Here is a 20,838-nt window from a genome sequence, read left to right on the forward strand (position 1 = left end):
CCTTGTGGCACTTTAAAATTGGGAGTTGGGTCATCTAGACCCACTAGACAGTGCTCTGAACCTTTTTTCTTCAATGATTTGTGATCTTCACTGGTGTCCGTGGATTACATGAAATCTTTCCACCTTTATCCACCTTTGTCATGATAGGAAGAACACGTCAATGTAAGGGTGGGGTCATCTAAGATAGCACAAGGGTTAAAAAAATGTAGAAAAAAATCAAATATTTTTACTGGTTAATCCCATCATTTATTTTAGAAATAAAGGTTTGCTTTATAAACTGCAGATTGGGCTGAGAAAAAAAAATGAAGCACAACTTGGAAAAAATGTATGAGAAAGCTCTTCAGTGAGCAGAGCAGAACTAAAGAGCGGTGCGAGCACCAGCTGAGCAGTCACATGGTTGTCAGGGTGCAAAGCAGCTGTGCATCAACAAAGGCTTTCCTCTGTGCAGAAAAGTCCGACTCTACTTTAATATCTCCATAGTTCACAGATAAACTGAGGTCTTTTGTTTGAAAGTTGAGTTGACAGTACATTTATCAAACAGAAGTGTCGTGTGTGAGTGTTGAAGTTTCTGATGCTTAACTTCTCCTTCAGTTCCTACCATCATCCATCTTTGATCAACTGTTTTGTTGAACAAAACACAGAGACTGGAAACTCCACTTGAATGAGAAACCAAACCTCCCACTCTGATCATCTAACATCAGCAGAACAACAAGTGAGTCATATTATCCATGTATAATTTATATCCAGATTCCAGCTCAGACAAAGAAAACAAAGACGTACGTGGATCTATTTGTCTGCAAATGGATGCATCAGAATGGAGCGGAGGAAGTTTGTGGCCCCCCAGAGTATTTTCTATGTCACAAACAGGCTCTTTTTCAAACAGCATTTTTTGTCTGTTCCTGATTGACAACAATTTGAATAAAATAAATATTCATAAATGCTATTTTAATCTTGATTTTCTTTATATATGTTCTCTATCATGGGAAAAATGCTACAAGAACATGTTAAATAGACCAAAAACACAACTTTTATCAGCCTGGTTCTTTAAAGGGCCTACATCATGCAAAATCAAACTTTTTTAGCTTTCAATTGTATTATGATGTTCATTCCTCACTATAAACAACCCCAAAGTGGTATTTTGATCCATTCATGCTTTTCTGCGTTCTCTAAAAACCTACACTCTGAGCACAAGCCCCTCCCAATCCACGAAAACCAGTCTCTTCTAACATTGTGACGTGGATAAATGAGAACAGCCCCTTCCAGGAAGAGTCTGCACTGCTAGCACCGCCCCCAGGGTAACACACACGCCCACTTTCTCAACAGAGCTAGCGGTGATCGGAAAAAGCACTTTCCTTTTATAGTCACAATCTGCACATACATCTTTGCAAAAGTTTGGATGTTGTTTGTTTTGGGGGGCAAAACGCAGACACGCTGCCGAGGCCAACTCTAGGATGATGTCATGAAATGGGCGGCACCCACAAGGAGAGAAACAGCGAGCCTCAGAGATCAAGTCGTCTTACTTCCAGGTAGGAAAATGAGTTGTGAAAATGACTCATATTTCATAAAAAATGTGTTCTTTTGTGAGCCAAAGTTAATTTATTATCATATACATGGTTATTGTTTACTGTAAAAGGCTTAAGAAAAGCATGATATAGGCCCTTTGAGAAATTTAACAGTAAATCAGAGAGAAAACAACAAAAAAAGGTTTTAACCTGTATTAAAATCAATATGATGTAGTGATGCTGTGAGATTTTAAAGAGAGACAAAAGACCAATGGCAGTGTTACTGCAGTCAGCTGTGCAGATGGAGTGGGAGAAAACCAGGAAAAGTGTCTGAAAAATTAAAAAACAAACAACAAACAGAAAACTAAACCAAAAGGAAGTTAACCAAATTTCAATCAATCCATCCATCCATTTACTCACTGGACCCCTTTTGGGGTCGCAGGGTTGCTGAAGCCCATACCGGCTACTGTTAGGTGAAGGCGGGGTATACTCTGGACAGGTCGTCAGTCTGTCGCAGGTACACACAATCGCACATACTCACACAATCTCACTTTAGGGTAACCAATTAACCTATGAAGCATGTTTTTGGATGGTGGGACGGTGGGAAGCTGGAGTGCCTGGAGAAAACCCCACGCATGCACAGGGAGAACATGCAAACTCCACACAGAATTAACCCAGCTGGGATTTGAACCAGCGCCTTCTCACTGTGAGGTAAGAGCGCCAACCAACCAAATTTTCATTCATTAAATTTCCAGCATTGCTGTTTGAAATAAATTGAATGACGTGTCTTGTGATCACAAAAGGAGAGGACTGGATGGTCCTGTTTAGCGTCAGACTGTGAGTTGTACATCTGACTGCAAAATAAAACATAGAATGAAGAGTTTTGATCAGCTTACATTGGAAGAAAAGTGTGACTGTCATGAGTCTGAACCACTGACTGCATATGAGAACTGGACCTAGTGAGTGTGATGTCACACATGGAAAATGACTTCCTTCCAGGTCCAAATGAAGTCAATTCAGCCACCATTTTTTTATATGGACGTTACCACTTTGGAACCAATAATAATTAGGAAGCAGTGATCGATCCAAGTCAATGTTTCTATGGCAACCACCTTTGCCTATCAGGGGTGAACTTGTTACACTCCTGAAGGCAGGTTACATGGAATCTGTCAATCAATCGTTCGACATGAGACCACATAGTTCTATTGAGGCATCTGATTGGTAAGTTTATAACTAAGACTTGGTGTTTTTCCGGACAATCATTCCCTCTCTCCTTGGTCTGAGGATCTTGTAGCTTTTCTGACACTGCTTGCCTGGCAGACTATCCCGATGCACTGGAAAGATCTTCACCCACCCACTCATTGTCAATGGATAAAAGACTCACCTTCTTTTTTTCAGCTGGAAAAAATATGACGTTCTCTTTATGGCCTGGATCTGGTTTTATCCCTTGTGCTATCATAAGCACTTTAACATTGGGAGTTGGGTCATCTAGACCCACTAGACAGTGCGCTGAACCTTTTTTCTTCAATGATTTGTGATCTTCACTGGTGTCCATGGATTACATGAAATCTTTCCACCTTTATCCACCTTTGTCATGGTAGGGAGAACACGTCAATGGAAGGGGGGGGGGGGTCATCTAAGATAGCACAAGGGTTATTGATGCAAAGAAAGAAGGAAATGCTACAGAAGACTGCTCGAAAAGTAAAGCTTGTCAATTCTTAAGGATCTGAGAAAATATTTCCCTAATCTGAAATGTTTTACCCGATTAGAGGAGGATTACACACATTCCTGACTCTGCTGGAGTTTCTAGAGTCAAGAACGAAAATGTGAAGTTTTTCTTCAAATTAACCACTCTGATCCATTTTAGACTGTTAAGCCTTTCATTAAGGACTCTTCTTACGAGTGCATCTGATGAACTCATCACTGAGAACAATTGGAGTTTAGACTTTTCTATATGGATGCAGTAGGTAAAGCAGCCAGCAGGGGGCATTACAGGGTCTGTGAAACACATTAATCCTGCTCTTAGTAAATCTTTTTTTTCCCTTTAGTGAACACAACCTAAGATGATCAATAACACATTATTTAAGCACAAAAGCCAGTAAAACAACAGCTAGGTAGGTTGTCTCCCACAAAGAGATTCTCCATCAACTCCCGAGTCCAACTTTACACCTAGAAACTTATAGTTTCTGGATTCTTTTTACATTTTTTAGTTTATTGCTTAGTTTATTGCTTTATTATACATGGCAACTCTATGTGTGCTTTTGATGTGAAGACCTGTAGGATCTTTGGAGTGTCAAGAACATTTCAGATGGTCTGCAGACAAATTTACTTAGAGGGAAAAACAACATCAGGACCAGCACTGACAACAGACGCCTCTACGCTCATTTCAGCTGGAAAAAGAGAAAATGCTTGGTTGTGAGTCAGGAAAATGCGTTTTGTAGTTTACAAACTGTGGATATACAACCCAACCTGGAAGAGACCAGAAGAAAAAAATTACTTTAAGATAAACACAGATGATTACATTGTTCCACCAAAAGAGAAAAAAGTAATCAACAAGAAATGGTGGTTAAAAAGTAATAAAATTTTGAATAAAATCAAATATGACAAGATTTTTGGGGGAACAGTTAGTAGCAGAAACCACCTGCTGCAAAACACAAAGCTAAAGAGCCGATGATCTGAGCTCGGATGAGTCAGAACCATCACTTTCAGAGGACAAACGAACCGGAATTATGACCTAAAATATCTGTATTCAGTATTTTTGGAAGCCTTTTCATCAGCATCCAAGTTTTTCTTGAGGCTTTCCTGACAATAGGTCAGCATCCACAAAGGCCTGCAGGAAAGATCCTGTTGCTAAAACTCCTGCTGGGGGGTTCATCCTTTCACCAGACAATCAGAGAAAGAGGACAAAACGGAGATTTTGCTGCGTGGCATCTGGTTGCTTAGTAACTGTCTGGGGGGGCAAAAGAAGCACCTCTTAGAGGTTTGAGCCCTCTCCACTCCCTCCTCTCTTCTTCCCCTCCATTCTGCAGCAGAGAAGGAGCACTTTCTGAAGGCTGCTGAGCTTGTTTTTATTTTTAAAATGGTGTTTTTAACATGCTGTTGTGGCATTTTTCTGATAATGGAGGACATTTAAAAACGAATTAAGCTTTAAATTGCTTTTCTGAGGATTTCTTTATTCAAATTGTTGTGAATCGGAAGCAAACAAAAGGAGTAATTAGAAAATGAGATGCATTTGTGATGTTGAAAATATGCTGGGCGGGTCACAATCCTCCTACACTGCTCCATTCTGATGCATCATCTTCCATGAAGGTCTTTGTTTTCCTTGTCTGGGCTGGAATCTGTGATGAGTGATGGGAAGAGGGGGTGGGCTTTCTCTTTCTTTGCCAATACTGTGAATTTGTAATGAACTCCTGCCGCTCTGTAAAAACGATGTTCTAGAAATTGACACAGGTTTTTGCTAAAAACAGGTAAATCCTGATTAAAAGACCAGGAGAACGCTTTTACAACAGATCAAAGATGATCAGAACAAAAAAACATTTCTTTGGGGTGTTAACAGCTCCTTTTTGCCTCATAAAGAGCAGAAAGCACTTTGCTGTTGGGATGAGTACATTTTAAATGCTTCTTGATTAATATCACGTGTGATTTATTTCATTTTTTTCCCCTTTGGATCAAAAGGTCTTAATTACTATTTGTTTAAAGAAGAGTTTCTGTTTTTTTATTGTGAAACTGCAGCAGAAGTCCTCTTCCTGTACTTGAACTCTAGATTGATCTGTTTTGATAAAATTGGAAGGTTCCATGTGATCCTATCAGACTGTAACCCTTGTGCTATCCCAGGCACTTTAACGTTGGGTCATCTAGACCCACAAGACAGTGCTCTGAACCTTTTTTCTTCAATGATTTGTGATCTTCACTGGTGTCCATGGATTACATGAAATCTTTCCACCTTTATCCACCTTTGTCATGGTAGGAATAACACGTCAATGTAAGGGTGGGGTCATCTAAGATAGCACAAGGGTTAAGGTGGATTTAAATGTAACAAAGTGGATGGATTTCTACAGACTTTTACTGAGAAGTTCAAAAACCTTCATTTAATAACAGGTTTTTAGTGTGATCGCATGAACCAGATGTTTGCAACAGTCGTTCACACAGCTGCAGGAATCCACTGCACCATTTGTCGACATAAAAAGGAAAATTTAAATGAACATTTTCTTTCTCTTTTTTTTTTTAGTTGCTGGCTGAAGAAGATTTTACTATCCAACTTTTCGGACTAAGAGTTTAAAGTCTGTAGAAACTGGATAAGGTGATTGTGAAATGATTTACCTGCTAAAGAAAGATAGGTTATCAGTGGAGTTTTATTCTCAAGCTGAATAAAGAAGTCAAGTTCACAGGTGAGACGACACAATAAAGACTCCAGACTGAATGCTTTCATATGCGGGGGTTCCAGCTCTGTATTGGATGTTGGGGTCTGTCAGAGCAAACATAAAGCTTTTCACAAGACAGAGATTGTTTTGGTCAGCAGGCAGAGCTGAGCAGCAGAGCGCTCCAAAAGAAAAAACCCCAAAACACAGCAGGGTCAGACCACAAAACTTCAACATCGCACAATAAATATCTCAAGAGTCATGGAAAACACGGCCTCAGGTCAGACACACACAGTACTGGAGACCCTTCAGACAAACGTGGACCGAAGGCTCGTCTGCACATCTTTAGTAGTTCTTACATTGACAGCATTTCACAGGTTAGGGAACAAAGATGCATTCAAAGAAAAATCAATCTTTTGGCTTGTAGTTTCATCAAACCTGTTCTTCTCACGTGTCATTTATCTGTTTTTGTTGATGAGATTTAGCAGCAGAGCGGCTAAGTCTGAGAAATTCTGTTTCACCGTCCCACAGACTGCAGAAAGAAACAACTAAATTCATCATCCGATTTCAAAGATAAAAGACAAAAACCGTGACTCTCCTGTGAACAGGTGAAACCATTTTCAGGAGATGAGAATACTGGCGACCACGAGGGACTTAACCAAAGCTTCTAAAAATACAGTTTTTTAAAAAACAGCAAATGTGGCACATGTTGAGATTTTTTTTCAAAATACTGATCACTCAGGACTGAATTTCATATATAAGAGTAGTTTAGGTCAAATTAAATAATTCTAGTCATAAGCCTTTCAGCATCTTTGAGCATGTGCACAGAGTTGTAAACAGGAAGTACAGACGAATGCTGGACATAAATACAAACACAGGTTTCTATGCTGCCGTATGACCAAAACAAAAGCATCTAATGAACACCAGATCATTTTGATCAATACCGCTGCGACAGACTGGCGACCTGTCCAGGATGTCCCCTGCCTTCGCCCAAGAGTGGTCAGGATAGGCTCCAGCAGCCCCGTGACCCCAAAGGGACAAAACAGGTTTAGAAGACGGATGAATGACTGATCAATACTGTACGGGATACTGTCACTATTCCAAATGGCATGTGGCCTGCTCCTTTATCTCAGACTGCAGGAGCCTCCAGGTTCTGAATCATTAATGAACTCTAAGAAACCCACAAGCCAAAGTATTGACTTTTTTTGCCTTGTTTCATACAGGAGAATACGGAGAAAACGGAGCCGGACTAAAGCGGGATTTTAACATTCACCGGGTAAAAGTAGCAACAATTCTGCGAACAGCAAATCAGAGCGGCGCGTTTGAAAAGGCCGCCGTTCTTCCTCGGCTGTCCGGTTCAAACCCACAGTGTGAAGTGTTTATGTTTCCGGGTCCCGTCCCAGGACAGGAACAGAAGGGGAGGGGCTTATAACCAGACTACCGGTACTGTCCTCAGCGAGGAAGGGGCGTTACCTTCCTCATCCACCCTTTCAATGATTATCATTATTATGGGAGGAATTTTTGGGGATGAATCCATATGGACTTTAGGAGCTCTACCTGAATCTGGAACCATGTCAGCCTAATGTTTAGAGCAGATCAGGAACACCTTGAATAATCACGATAAAGCAGAGCGTGGACTCGTCCAACTAGAAAGTTTGTTTCTGCTCATTTAAAAAGTCTAGTTTTAAACAATGACTCAGCATTCTTCATGTAAACGTACTGACTGCTTTGTTTCCGCTGACGGCTCATCTGTTTGGTACATTTATTTAAACCTGTTAAAAAAAATGTAAAAACAAAGCTGAAATGGACGAGGCTTCCTTTAGAAATTCAAGTTTCAAATCAGAATATCAGGGATGGGTGGAGCGCCGGACCGACAGCTCTGAGGTGGTGTTAACCCTCTGTAACAGCAACAACACAGACTTCAGTATAAAAGCAAAATGGTAATGAGTTGGCCTCCAGTAGCTTTGTGAAAGACCTCACAGGAGCTCAATCCTGCCCTGGCACTTCAACGTCAACAGTAGAGCGACACCCGACTCCGCCTCATGGCCTCACTGATCAGATATGCCTGGCTGACCTCTGGCTCCTCAGTCATCACCACAATGTTCTGCCACTCTCCGCACTGGTTGGATTTCTTGATTGTGTCCACCACGCACAGAGCGTACAGACAGTCCTCAAACGTGGCCGCCATGGTCAGAGGCCTCAAATCCCAGGTCCGCCGGTCGTCCTGGTCCTGGAAGGCCTGCCGCACGGCCTGGATCATGCGGATTGTCCCTATGAGATACGGTGATGGAATGTCGCTGAAGGCCTTTTCAGGCAACGACGCCTTCTCCAGGGATGTGGCGTCTTTCAGCAGCAGTTCAGGACCGCCACCACTGTTCTTCTGTCCGTATAGGTCTGTGCCGGTGACCATTAACCTCCCGACCGTCCCTACCAGACTGACTTCCTGCCGGAACTCTCCGGGGACGTTGAAGTTGAGCGTGACGGTGCAGCAGGCGCTTCCTTCCAGTACCATCTGAAACGTGCAGAAGTCGTCGCTGGTGATCTGGCGGATGCCTTGGATGTGGTCGGTCTGTTTGACAAATGTCTTGAGGAAGCCGTGGACTTTGGTTGCGCGCTGGCCAGTCAGGAAAGAGAGCAGGTCGATGATGTAGCTGCCGACCGAGTGCAGGCCCCCACCTCCCATCAGATCATCACAGCTCCAGTTGTATTTCTTACCCAGGAGACTGCCGCTGTGCACCTTTGGGGAACAAAAGGAAAAAAAATGTAAGGTTTCAGCTATAACCTGACATATCCCTAAGGTGCATTGGTGTTTTTTTTTATTTTATTGTAACCTCTGTAGATTTTTAAAGCTACTGCAATGGTCAGAAAACATCTAACCTTTAGATCTTCCATACCTGGGCCTCACAGACCAGAAGTTCTCCGATGTACCCGTCCTCCAACAGCTGCTTCATTCGAACAAAAGCTGGCAAGAACCGCAGCACATTTCCCATAATGCTTAGCAGCTTGGGGTAGTACTGGGCCGCTGACATCATCTGGAAGGCATCCAGGGGTGTGGCGGTCCTGTCGCAGATGACATTCTTTCCAATTCCTTGAAAAGCAGAGAAGACATTGTTGAGTCATGTGTTCATGTTAAAAGAGAAAAAAAAAAAGTATGTTTTTCTTGACAGTTTAAGGAAAGTTGAAGTAAACAGAAGAAGAAACGGAGTGCAGCCTCGTTCACAGACATCGCCTCATGAGCATCACGTTCTCTTGAGAGGAACAACTTCCTTTTCCTAAATGAAACAATGATGGAAATGTGGCAACTCCCCTCTATTCCATCATCAGAGCTTCTAACAGCCGATAAACATGAGATAAACCTGAAACCTTCTGGAAGAGCCTCTACTTTATCTGCATCTAACCCTAGAAAAAAATGAATGAGTAGCCTAGTGTTTTTCATGCCCTTAATAATAGAATCACATTAGGAATATCCCCTTCTGGTACAAAATCAAACTGATCAAACCAGACTGGACTTCAATTAAAAATAGACCGGTTTCCTTTAAGAAAACGTGAAGAAAAAAAAGCATTTTTGAAAAGAGGAAATCATTTTATTTGATATTCGATGTAATCCAGTTTGTAAGAAGTGTCAACAGAGACCCAGATCATAGCCAGCAGACACACAAACAGGAAACAGTCTTGTGTGTGCACAGCGCCTCATGCTAAGCGCTAAAACCTTCAGACCTATTTTTCACTTTCGGTATTCATGTTAGGAGAATGTTTGACTAAGCGGCGGGTGTGAAGCGGCATGAATTATTCCGTGTGTATTCTGTGGAGTCACTCAACCGCATGAATGTTATGGAAATGTCACCTCAGGCTCTCGGGGTGACCTTTCCAAAGATAGAAACGCTGCTGCGTCGGATCAGACGTGACCTTTGGCTGCTCGTGGGCGCAGCTCTGGAGGGCTGCGGCTTACAGAGCAGAGCGCGTCTGAGTCAGAGGAGAGAGTCCAGACAAAGCTGCTCATGCAGCCACCGAAGGAGAAAGGTGGACCACAGTACGATATGAGGAGAACTCAGTGATTAATATTGTGATGACGATATATCTTGAGGTATATCGCAAAACAACCAAATTTTCATTTCACTAACTTTAAATCTCTGCCTATAGAAACCAATGTCACATTTTTTATTCACTGATTACTGTTACACCTTTGTATCTGAGAAGAGAATTTAGAGTTTAGCAGCTGATCCAATCCTCTGAAGAGCTTAACAGTGAAAGCTCTTTGGCTGTAGTCATTGTTACCCAGCAGTCATTTGGATTGTTTTGCATTTGGGGCAGTTATTACAGACACCAGAGGGAGAAGTGGAATGGCTACACTTACTAACAGAGTGAAACAGAGCTCAGCACACAGGTGAAGCTCCCAGAGAGGACAGAAAGCATGAGCGCTCGTTCCTTCTGGATAAATAATTCATAAAGAAGCTGGGCGCAAAGAAAAGACAAAAGGACTCAACAGGAAGCATGACCTCAAATGATACACATTTATTTTGATTAAAAACCAGTACAAGAAATCATTTGAAAAAAGAGAAATGTTTTCTAAAAAAATTTCAGAAGCAGACGGAAAATATCCTTATACGCTGAGGAAAAAAAATAATAGATAATATCATCCGGATGAATAACTGATGAATGAAACCGGTCTCTTCTGGAAGAAGATGCCCTCTCACACTAAACTGATGAAGGAGGAAGCATGGGATCCTGGTTTTAAGGCACAGAGAGACAGAGTGATACTCCTAATGTGTGTATAAAGTACACTATGGTCTATCGCTGTGAATAAAAAAATATCCCTTTATGTGTAGCAATATTCCAATGTTTTACATTTCATCAGAAATGTTTCACTAGGGTTTTTGATGAGTAAGGATTGGTGATAAACATTCTTCAGCCACGGCTACGTATTCACAGATTCTGCAGAATCGCGGGTGTCTCTGGTCCCTAACCCTATGGATATGGAGGGAAATACAAAAACAGCTTCTAATTATTTGTTTTACCAAGAGAAATCGGACTAAAACATGCAATTACTCCACCATGTCCAAACAGAGGATGCCCTATAAAAAATAGCTGTTTTTTTACATAAACATGGATGTGTTTCCATATTTGGTCTGTTAACTAATATTGGCTAAAATACAATTCCTTTGAATTAATGACATTTAAGGATCTGACTACAATGGATAGTACCATATCAGAAGAACTATTGGTTAACACCTTAGACCAGCTAAAGCAGGGCGGTGGTGCAATGATGATCTGTAATCCTTAGTAGATTAGATTGTAGCGTGACGTTTATGTTACAGCTAGAGTTTTGCTGAAATTGGGTCAACAAACCAAGCTGTGTTTTTTTTTTCAAAAGTTGGCAGAAAAAGGAAAGAATCAAGACTTTCAAGTTTTCCAGTCCAACTCCAGACAGAGGCTGATCATAATGCTTTGTAGAAGCTTCCAGAAGGCTGCCCACATACAAATATTTTCACTAAATCAACCAAATGAAGTATCAGCTCCCCATGTTAAAGAAGTGGTGATGTTAATACACACAGTTTTGATTGACATCCTTGCTGCTTCTGTGTTCTAGATTTTAGTTTTTTGATTTACTCCAGGATGTCTGCTTCATCTGGCAGGCAGGGCTCCAGACTGCGACCATTTGGTCGCATTTTGCGACCAAAATTTGAGGGTGTGCGACTGAATTTTACATCCAGTCGCACATGTGCGACCAGTAAATTTGCCTCCCCCACCCTCCGTATTTTTTATACATTAAACGTGGAAGGGGCACGTCAATGATCAATGAAATAATCAATGAGACGCGAGCGCACACGCACGCAAACACACACACAAACTCGCACACATACTCTTGAGACGAGAGCACACACTCGCGTAGGTAAGTGGCTAAAATGCGTGTTGGCGGGAGGGGCCTAGAGATAACCGAGCGCGCGTAAACATCTGTGGGAAGGAAACGGAGACAAATATCATCACAACCTGTGCGTGCATCTGAGCTATGAGCAAGCGAAATATTGATTCGTTCTTCCGACCTGCGGCTGGTGTACCAGTGCCAGAGTCTACAGCAGGGGTCTTAAACCCGCGGCCCGCGGGCTATTTGTGGCCCCCACCTTGAAATGAAAGTTTAATTTTAATGCGTCCTGCCAGTTTGTAGGAACCTTTTCAATGTCGTGTGCGGAGCTGACAAACCAACCAATCACAGTGGAGTAAATGACTATTGGGGGCGTGACAATGACCGGGCTTGAAAGCAGACCCCCCCTCCCCAGACCACATGAAGGAGTTCCTTACTTTCCTTTTTAGAACGTATCTATTCGCCCGTAATTTTCTAAATGCATGCAGTCCGTGCTGAACTTTTCTCTGGGCCGCACAGACCCGGAGGTTACGGGGGTTACCGGTTAAGCGCGCGGCGTCGCATCCCCCCAACCAAACGGTTTATGCACGGCTGTTACGGCAGCACACCGCTCCCGCGGGAGTCGGGTCAGCTGAGGAGAATAAATGTCCCACACCTACATGCGTGACAGCTAACGGGGCTTGAACTTTAAACACGTGCGAGCAACAACACGGTTTAGTCCGAGACGCACTTAAAACACGTGGTGAAAATGCAACGATAGACGTGTTTGAGATGAACCAGCGGCTCGCCTGGATCATTGAGGAGACCAGGTCGGGGGGGGGGGTGATGGAGAATCTGCAGCGAGACTGAAGGAGAACAGGAAGTTGAAGTTCAACTCAGTTCAATTTAGTTTTAATATTCCTCTCCCACTTAGTATGATCTGTTATTATATATTTTATATTTATTTGAATGTTTTGTAATGGATGTAGCCTATTTTTAATCAATTGGTATTTAAAATTATTTTAATTCTTCACTTAACTACAAAAACCATCGGGACACATGTCCCATGATGCATTGTTTTGTAGTCTGGGACCAGCTTTCAGTCAGTTCAGTACTAAATTTCCAGCTGCGGTCGGTAAGTTGGGGCCTTGCTGCCCCCGCCCCTTTCTCCTGAAATTTTTGTGATGATTGACAGGTGATGTTGGAGCAAAAACAAAAATATATGTCACACACCAGGTGATCTGAACAGCGTTGCGTCCACCTGGGTGATCTCAAACACGCTTATTGTGCGTCTTGGCTGCACTTATTTGGTGTCACCAAGATACATTTCCATCCGTTTTTGAGCCTCTCTCTGATCTCAGGTATCTGTATCGATTGTTCTTAAATCCAGTGAACATCGCCCGTTCTTTTACAGTTTACCTTCTTCTGTCAGTTTACCTTGTTGTTGCATCTTCAAAAGTGCAGATTAAAATGTGACACTGAATTTGAAACAGTGCATTGTAATTTCTGCATCTATTATTAAAGTATTTATTAGTAATACTGTGGAAATTAGTAGATTTGGTTAGAATGTTGATTTACGGTATGCGCCCCTATATTTTCTGGTTGCGCCCCTAAAAATTTAAGTTGGGGGCCACTGTGCTCCTAGTGAAAAAAGTTAGTCTGGAGCCGTGGGCAGGGGTGAAATCTGTCAATGAGCAGTCAAAATAAAGTGTCTGCAGCCCAAAACTCATGAAGCGGCCATCAGGATAAACTTGGAAAGTGTCTGAGCGGGATAGTGGTGTAGAGAGGACGCAAAGGCACGTTTTCCTGAATCAGATCTTTAATGGGACAAGCTGGTTTTCTTCTTCCTGCTTCCGTAACCTTTCTTGGTTGGACCATGCATCCGAGCGAAAAGCGTTTGGAACTTCATTGTTTTCCTGCCAGTTTGGTTCATTTTGGTGCATCTGAGAGTACCGTGAGTGAAAGCAAACCAAATCAAACCAAAGCAGACAAAAGCATTAAAATTAGATCATAAAGCAATTTGACAAAAGCCTTAACCTGAATCTGGAAAGAGCAGTGCTATCCAGCTCTGGAGTGCATACCGCTTCACACCTCCACTGATTGTGATAGCTGCAACAATGAGGAAGGAAAGGCTGGAAGTGGTGCCTGTGCAGGAAGGTCAGCAAGGGCGTGTGCGAGGGCAAGGCGGGTTCACAGCAGCAAAATAATAAACCGCTTTATTGATTTTTTTCTTCTGCTCTAATATAAAAATGGAACAAGCATTTATCACAGAGCAAGTCCACACTCTTTCATTCAACTAAATAATGACATAACAGTTAAGGAAATAATACTAACTCAAAGTATGTTGGTCTTTCCAGGAGCTGTAGTTAGAATATTCAGGATCAGAGAAGGTTCACTGCAAGAGGACACGCTCACAGCGGCGCATCAGGAGGCCTGAAATAACCTCAAACATCCTGCAGTTTGGAAGACCTGCTAAAGTAATTAGCTGTGTGTGGATGAGGCAATGACACACAAACAAAGTGAGGGCGTAATCAGATAAAGTGCATACTGACTGATAACCACAGAGAGGACTGACTCTCAAATCTGGCTGATTAGTGCACTAAACAGATGAGACGTGGACATTCTCTGAATTTACAGAAACTTCAACAATAGACCTAGGGGTGTGACGATAATGTCTTCACCGCACGTTTGTTTTTGTTTTTTTGAAAGTTCTGCATATGGTGCGTGATTGGAACTATAATAAAAACATTAAACACATTCATCTTTGCTGATAATTTACTTTTTTCTGCTAGTCCTGTCTTCAGACTTCAAGGGTTTCTGGTGGAAACCTTTTATTAGTGTTCTCCTTCACTCCCTGCCCCGCGCCTCTCACTCCCTCTACTTACACACACACGCACGCGGAAGCACATACACATCCTCATTCTACAACAGAAGTTTTCGTCTTGCGAGGAAATACGACAAATTTACTGTGCTCTAATTATAATTTTCCATTGTATTCATTTCCATTACAAGCTGCATGAGTTCTTGAGTGCGCGACGATTCTTGCTGCTTCATCACAGCGGTGATCAAAAATCCAACACCATCACAGCTCTACTCCAGAGCGGTTCAATAGAGAACCAGTCAGTGTTAATCTGGGGGAAAATTTTTATTACTATGCTCCTTCACTCCGTAACACCAAACATGAACGCGCACTGTTAGAGTGCGATGAATATCACTACATGTTTTGTCTGGGAACTATTTTGTGCAGCGAAAAGTCTGTATAAATAAAGGCGGAGCCTCCTGCCCCACGATCTTCATGGGTGTCGGCTTCATGGCTACCGGAAAGTGGGACTTTAACAAGTCAAAACAAACAAATTCATACTTTTTATTGAAGTTCAAGGGGGATCTGAGCATACAAATGGGAACCTCGATAAGGAGTGATGAACTCTGTCTACTGCAGAAGGTTAGATGAGATTTTAAGGGTTTCTCTTCCAAATAAAGACATAAGTCAGGATATCAGTCACCCTCTTCTGTCCAAAGACAACACAGGAAGTTTATCTAATCTTGTTCAGAAGTCGAATATTTGCTTAGCTGCAAGACCAAAGTGAATTTTCATGTTTCAATTGGTTAAAGTAGGATGATCAGGCTATTTAAGACTGACTAATTACAGAAACATTAGTCATTTTAAGTATTTTATTTTAGTTTTAATTTTAAATAAAGTTTGACCCTGGCATACTTAATTTTTGGCAAGACAGGAGAGCAGAATGGAGACTCAAGTTCAGCAGCTAACTAAATTCTAAAAATCATACCGGAGAGTGTTTTCATTGCTTTAAGCAAACACTCAGGAGGCGCTAAAGCGATGGCGGGTGGTTAGTGTGAATCCCAGAGGATCTGACTGAGCATCAATGGAACAGGAGACACAACCAGGATCAAAACTACACCAAGAAAACAAAACCCTTTAGAAACTTCCACAAAAAAATGAAAAGCTGTTTTTTCATTGTCACAATAAATATCATTAATCCAAAGTAAAAACATTTATTATAACTTTTGGGTCACATCATTAAGAAGAGCTGTATTCCCTATTGTCATCCAATTTTAGTTTCAGTTTTTGGTTGTTTGCAGAAATTCAACTTTAAATCGAATCAACAGTTTGTCACACACACACAAAAAAAACATATTTACCTAATTTGAGTTAAACAGACATGTTTGTAGATTTCTTATAGAATAAAAGCTTAATTTTGACATTTTTCTAACAATCTAACAAAATGAGGTCGGACTAAAAGCTATGGGTGCTTTTATGGCATAAAATAAAAGGTTTTAAAATGCAAAGGGGAAATAATACCTTTAAAAACAAGGGTTATAAGCCACTCCCACTTTACTAACTTGTCATTTATCTTTCTGTACTTATTTCTGCATGATAATAAATCTTTTATTTCCCCTTTAAATCCTGTACACTGTCCTTGAGTACAATACATTCTTTTACTGTTATCAACTGTAGTTTTAATAATCCCATGAAACACATTTCTGATATCGACCTAAATTCAGAGTTTTGTGTTGGAAGTGATTTCCTAGCTGACTATACTGGACAAAATGTGTAAGTCCTGCTAAGAGACTAAACTAATGTGACACAGATCTTTTTTTTTATTTGAAAATTCTGATTTAGTCAAATGGGTTTAGTAAATAAACAAATAAATATATAAAAAGAAAAATACCGCTTCCTAAAATGTAAGAACTTTAAATTCTCCATGTTCCTAAGCTTATGGGGTGAGAACAAACTCAAAGTAAAGAATAAGAAGATGCATGAGAAAGACCAGTTAGATTTACCACTCCTGTAAACAATACATCCCTAAAGGAACCTGAACCTCCTCACTATGTCACATTTACCTACCAGACGTTTCCTAATGTTTTCAAACATATTCAGATTAACCCCGTGGACTGTTTTTTACAGATCCTGCATGAAGTTCGTGTCTTTGCTTTCACTTTTGCTTTTTTAGTCAGCAGAACAACCTTCTGCATTCTCACTCAATATAACCACAGGATTTAAAGGCCAGTCAGCCTTGATTTGTTAGATCCACACCAGATTTCAGGTGAGCTTTCACATCTGCCAGTGGAAGCAGACATCCCAGGATGAATCAAACAGCAGCAGGTTAGAGTCCCCACTGTCCACTTTGCAGTTTCAGGTCCATTAGTGCTCAGCTGAGAGGTGAATGATGAGGAACATTAGCCTCACTCAGAGAGTTTCAGCCCTTCATATGCAGGTTTAGCATTCCTAAGTGAGCCTGAGTGCTGCTATGATACCCAACTGGGGGACCGCTCCATTATCCAGTGGAGACCAGCATCACGCAAGGGGCAGGCTTTTACTGTAAACGCTAATTCAACCACAAACAACACAGGTTCAATTCAACATAAAAAAAAAAGATTCAAAAAGCAACATGAAGAATACTTCTATGTGTACACTCTGGAAAACAGACACAGAAGATCCTAAACACTAGGCCTGCACAATATACAGCAAATTTATAGTTATCGCGACATCAAGCTGTGCAATATGCATACCGCAAAAGACGGCGAAAATCGCAATAAATGGTTACCTTGACCCTTGTGCTATCCTAGGCACTTTAACATTGGGAGTTGGGTCATCTAGACCCACTAGACAGTGCTCTGAACCTTTTTTCTTCAATGATTTGTGATCTTCACTGGTGTCCATGGATTACATGAAATCTTTCCACCTTTATCCACCTTTGTCATGGTAAGGAGAACACGTCAAAGTAAGGGGGGGGGTCATCTAAGATAGCACAAGGGTTAAATGTGCTAAAATAAACTCATGGCAGCTTGAAATATTGAATAAATGAAATAAATCCCTTTACGCATTTAACCAATCGGAAGGATCCGTTTACGTTGTTGATTAATCAAATGGGCCCTTTTATGTTTGATGTTTGCCTCCTATGTCGACAAGGGTCATTTGGAGTATCATTTTTATACTGTTGCATTGAAATGGAAATGATGTTTTTGGTTGGTTTGATATTTGTTTATATACCGCAAATTATATCGTTATCGCAATATTAATCACCAATATCGCATATCGCGAGTTTTCCTCATATCGTGCAGCCCTACTAAACAAGGTCGTCCTTTCACCTCAGGCTTGCAGTCTCTCATTACTTTCCCGCTCTCCCTCATGTTACAGCTCCCAGACAAATAGAGCCGTAATATCAGTCACCCTCCCAGGTCTCATGTGCGTTTATTACTTAACATCCTACAGTCACGCTTCATGTTCTACCCGTTTAACATCAGATCAGTCTCATTAAAGCAGGACTCTTATCTTGTTTGTAGACTAATGAACCGTTGGACCAGCATGTAAAGCTAACAGAAGACAAAAACAAGTAGATTAATGTACAGATTTATGAACATGACATGAATTCATCAGCAGAGAGGAAAACACATCAAAACTGGATGCTGGAAACAGAAATATGCTGGTATTTGGTTTATTAAATTCCCACTCCAATCATCTATTTTAAAACTGTTCCCAGTGTTGGATTTATGCCGTTTTTAGCCAAAATCAAAACACCTATGTTGTTTCTATAGGACATCAGAAATTCCCCAAAGAGTTGTGACTGGGCCTGTGGTTACAGAATAAGCCTGACTACATTTCACATCATCCCTTTGTTTACATTCTTTTGCTAGCTTACAGCTCCTCACAACCCCAACCTAACATTACCGGTACAATAAAAATGGTGAGCAATAATGGAATTTTCCAGCCATACGTTTTGAGCCAGAGGCCAGCTCAGAGGAGGGAAAACAAAGGCGTACATGGATCTGTTGAATGCATAGAGGAGCAGGAAGCCTGTGGCATGCTGACTGTAGTTTTTACGTTACAACTACAAGCCTTTTCCAAATGCATTTTATCATCTGCTCCTGATTCACCACGATTTGAACAAAGAAATACTCAGAAATGCCATTTTCTTTCTAATGTTCTTTAGAAATGTTTTCCACCATGAGAAAAGTGCAACAAGAACACCAAAAACCCGATTTTCATTGGAGTATGTCTTTGAAGAAATGTTTAAGGTCTTGCTTATGTCAGTTCAGTCTTCTTGTTTCAAATAGGCATCATTTTTAGGCAGCACCATTGTTAAGCTATGCGTATCTATCATACCATATGTCCCAGTTTAGACTGAGCCTTTACAATCTAATGATCTGCACTTTTATTTGTTGGAGCCTCTCCTTTTGAGACAGCACATAACTCTGTTAACAATCTATTGGTTTATTGTTTCACTATTAAATTGTATATAAATATCTTCAAAAAATATAGATTATTAATGTATTTCCATACAAATATGTATGAATGTGTAAACTGTGTAAATTAAAAATTGAATAGAATCACATCGAGTGGATCTAAAGAATCGAAAGAGAAAAGAAAAAGGAATATCGAATCAATCACCAGACTCTGGTGAATCTATCAAATCGATTCTGGTAATTATTGGTGATACTCAGCCCTACTCTTTACATGTATCATGTTTGTTTAGTGACTTTTTTTTTTAAATGTCCACATCATTTCCTAAATAAAGACCATCTTGTCTCAGAATTATTTCTAGCATTTGTTATCTTAAGTTTAGACTAAAGCGTGGCGATATGGCTTAAAAACTAATGAACCTATGAAGCATGTTTTAAACTGTGGGAGGAACCAGAGGAACCAAGGAAAAAAACCACACATGACGATGGGAACATGCAAACTCCACACAGAAAGGTCCCAGCTGGGATTTAAGTCAGGGCCTTCTCACCATGAGACAACGCCACTAACTACTACACAACAATGCAGCCCCTAATTTTCAATTGACTTTTTAGGAAACAAAAACAAGTCTATTTGTACATGATTAAAGTACACATCATTTGGTTGCTGTGGTCATTCTGACTCAGTTTTTGGGATCAGACCAATCAGCCTGCCACTAAAGCATTGCCACTGCATCGTTCTCTGGACCCATGAAGAGGATTGCTAGGTGAAAAACTTGACCGAGAATGCCACGATATCAAATGCCTGTTTTTTTTCCCCTGCTCAGTTTGTGTGACCTGATAAAAATGTCTCCATCTACACTGATGTCACTGAAACACACAGAGAAGAAAGCGCCACCTCAGCTTATCTAAGAAGTCAGGATTTAAAATCAGCCATTTGGCAAAGCTTTAAAAGAACTGAGAGGCGAGTTCAACTTCTTTTCTTTGAAAGTTTCTCCCTTCAAGGGCGTCTTTGTGTGAGGAATGACTGGAGGAGGTGACAGAGGGAGGCTCAGAATACTAACCAGCAACAGAAAGCTAACAGTTTAGGCTCTAAAGCATTTCTGCAAACATGAAAGCTGCCTCTTCTAGGAGCCTGAAGACCATCAGTCTGCAGTCTGCGGTCTATGGCCGCACCCAGAAACAAACACACAAACAAAACCTAATTTCACAAATTGAAGCTAGACAAACATACAGAGAAAATGGAGGCTTTAAAGAAGATTAACATGTTTGTCCAATTTTAATAAAAGAAGATGAATGAGGTGTCAAGAACACTGTCAGCCACTAATAAAGAACTATTTGGAAGTACAGACACTAAATCTACAATTTATAAAGAAATATTATCTGAAGAAAACAATCAGGAAAAAAGGTTTTATCTAACAAAAGCAACTAACATGTGATTAATATGTTTATTAGTGTAAGTGTGACACATTAACAGATGTTGGTCTGTAACAGGTGGACTACTCCCCTGCAGGGACAGTGAGGGTGGGCTGCTGTTTTCTGATCCTTGTCTCAGTATTGTCTGCAAAAAGAACCAACTGCTCTCTGTTCCATCAATCAATTTGCCAGTCTATTCTGATTGGAACGTGCCAATGTTTGTCTTGCTTTAGCCCGAAGTCTGGCCTCGGGGTCCCACCATCTGCTCCCTTCCTGTTACTCACAGCTGGACACCAAAACTGGCTTCTTTGCAGATGTTTTCATAAAAGAACTGAGGTCCTGCTTCTGGCATGAATTCACAAACTTAGTTTGGTTAACATCTTAAGTTCATATTTGAAGAATTAACAGTTTGAAATCCTCTTTTATTTTTTTGGATCAACTATGTTGTGAATTATTCTAATAGGATTTTTTCTACATGCTTAGACCCGATGCATCACTGTCTGAAGGGCAACAATCGGGCTCT

The 20,838-nt window shown here is 40.9% G+C and overlaps 1 protein-coding gene across 1 annotated transcript in view; it reads right to left on the minus strand.

Annotated features, from left to right (window-relative positions):
- Positions 1 to 5,836: 5,836 nt before the first annotated feature.
- Positions 5,837 to 20,838, minus strand: part of LOC101174141 (glucose-fructose oxidoreductase domain-containing protein 1) — a 28,083-nt gene continuing 13,081 nt past the window's right edge. The window contains exons 2-3 of the mRNA XM_004080881.4: positions 8,755 to 8,948; positions 5,837 to 8,597 (exon numbers count right to left, since the gene is read on the minus strand). Of these exons, the coding sequence (XP_004080929.1) occupies positions 7,872 to 8,597; positions 8,755 to 8,948 (920 nt within the window). The 3' untranslated portion in view covers positions 5,837 to 7,871. The remainder of the gene's footprint in view (positions 8,598 to 8,754; positions 8,949 to 20,838) is intronic.

This window comes from Oryzias latipes, chromosome 20 (assembly GCF_002234675.1).
Source record: "Oryzias latipes chromosome 20, ASM223467v1".
Lineage (NCBI taxonomy): Eukaryota > Metazoa > Chordata > Actinopteri > Beloniformes > Adrianichthyidae > Oryzias > Oryzias latipes.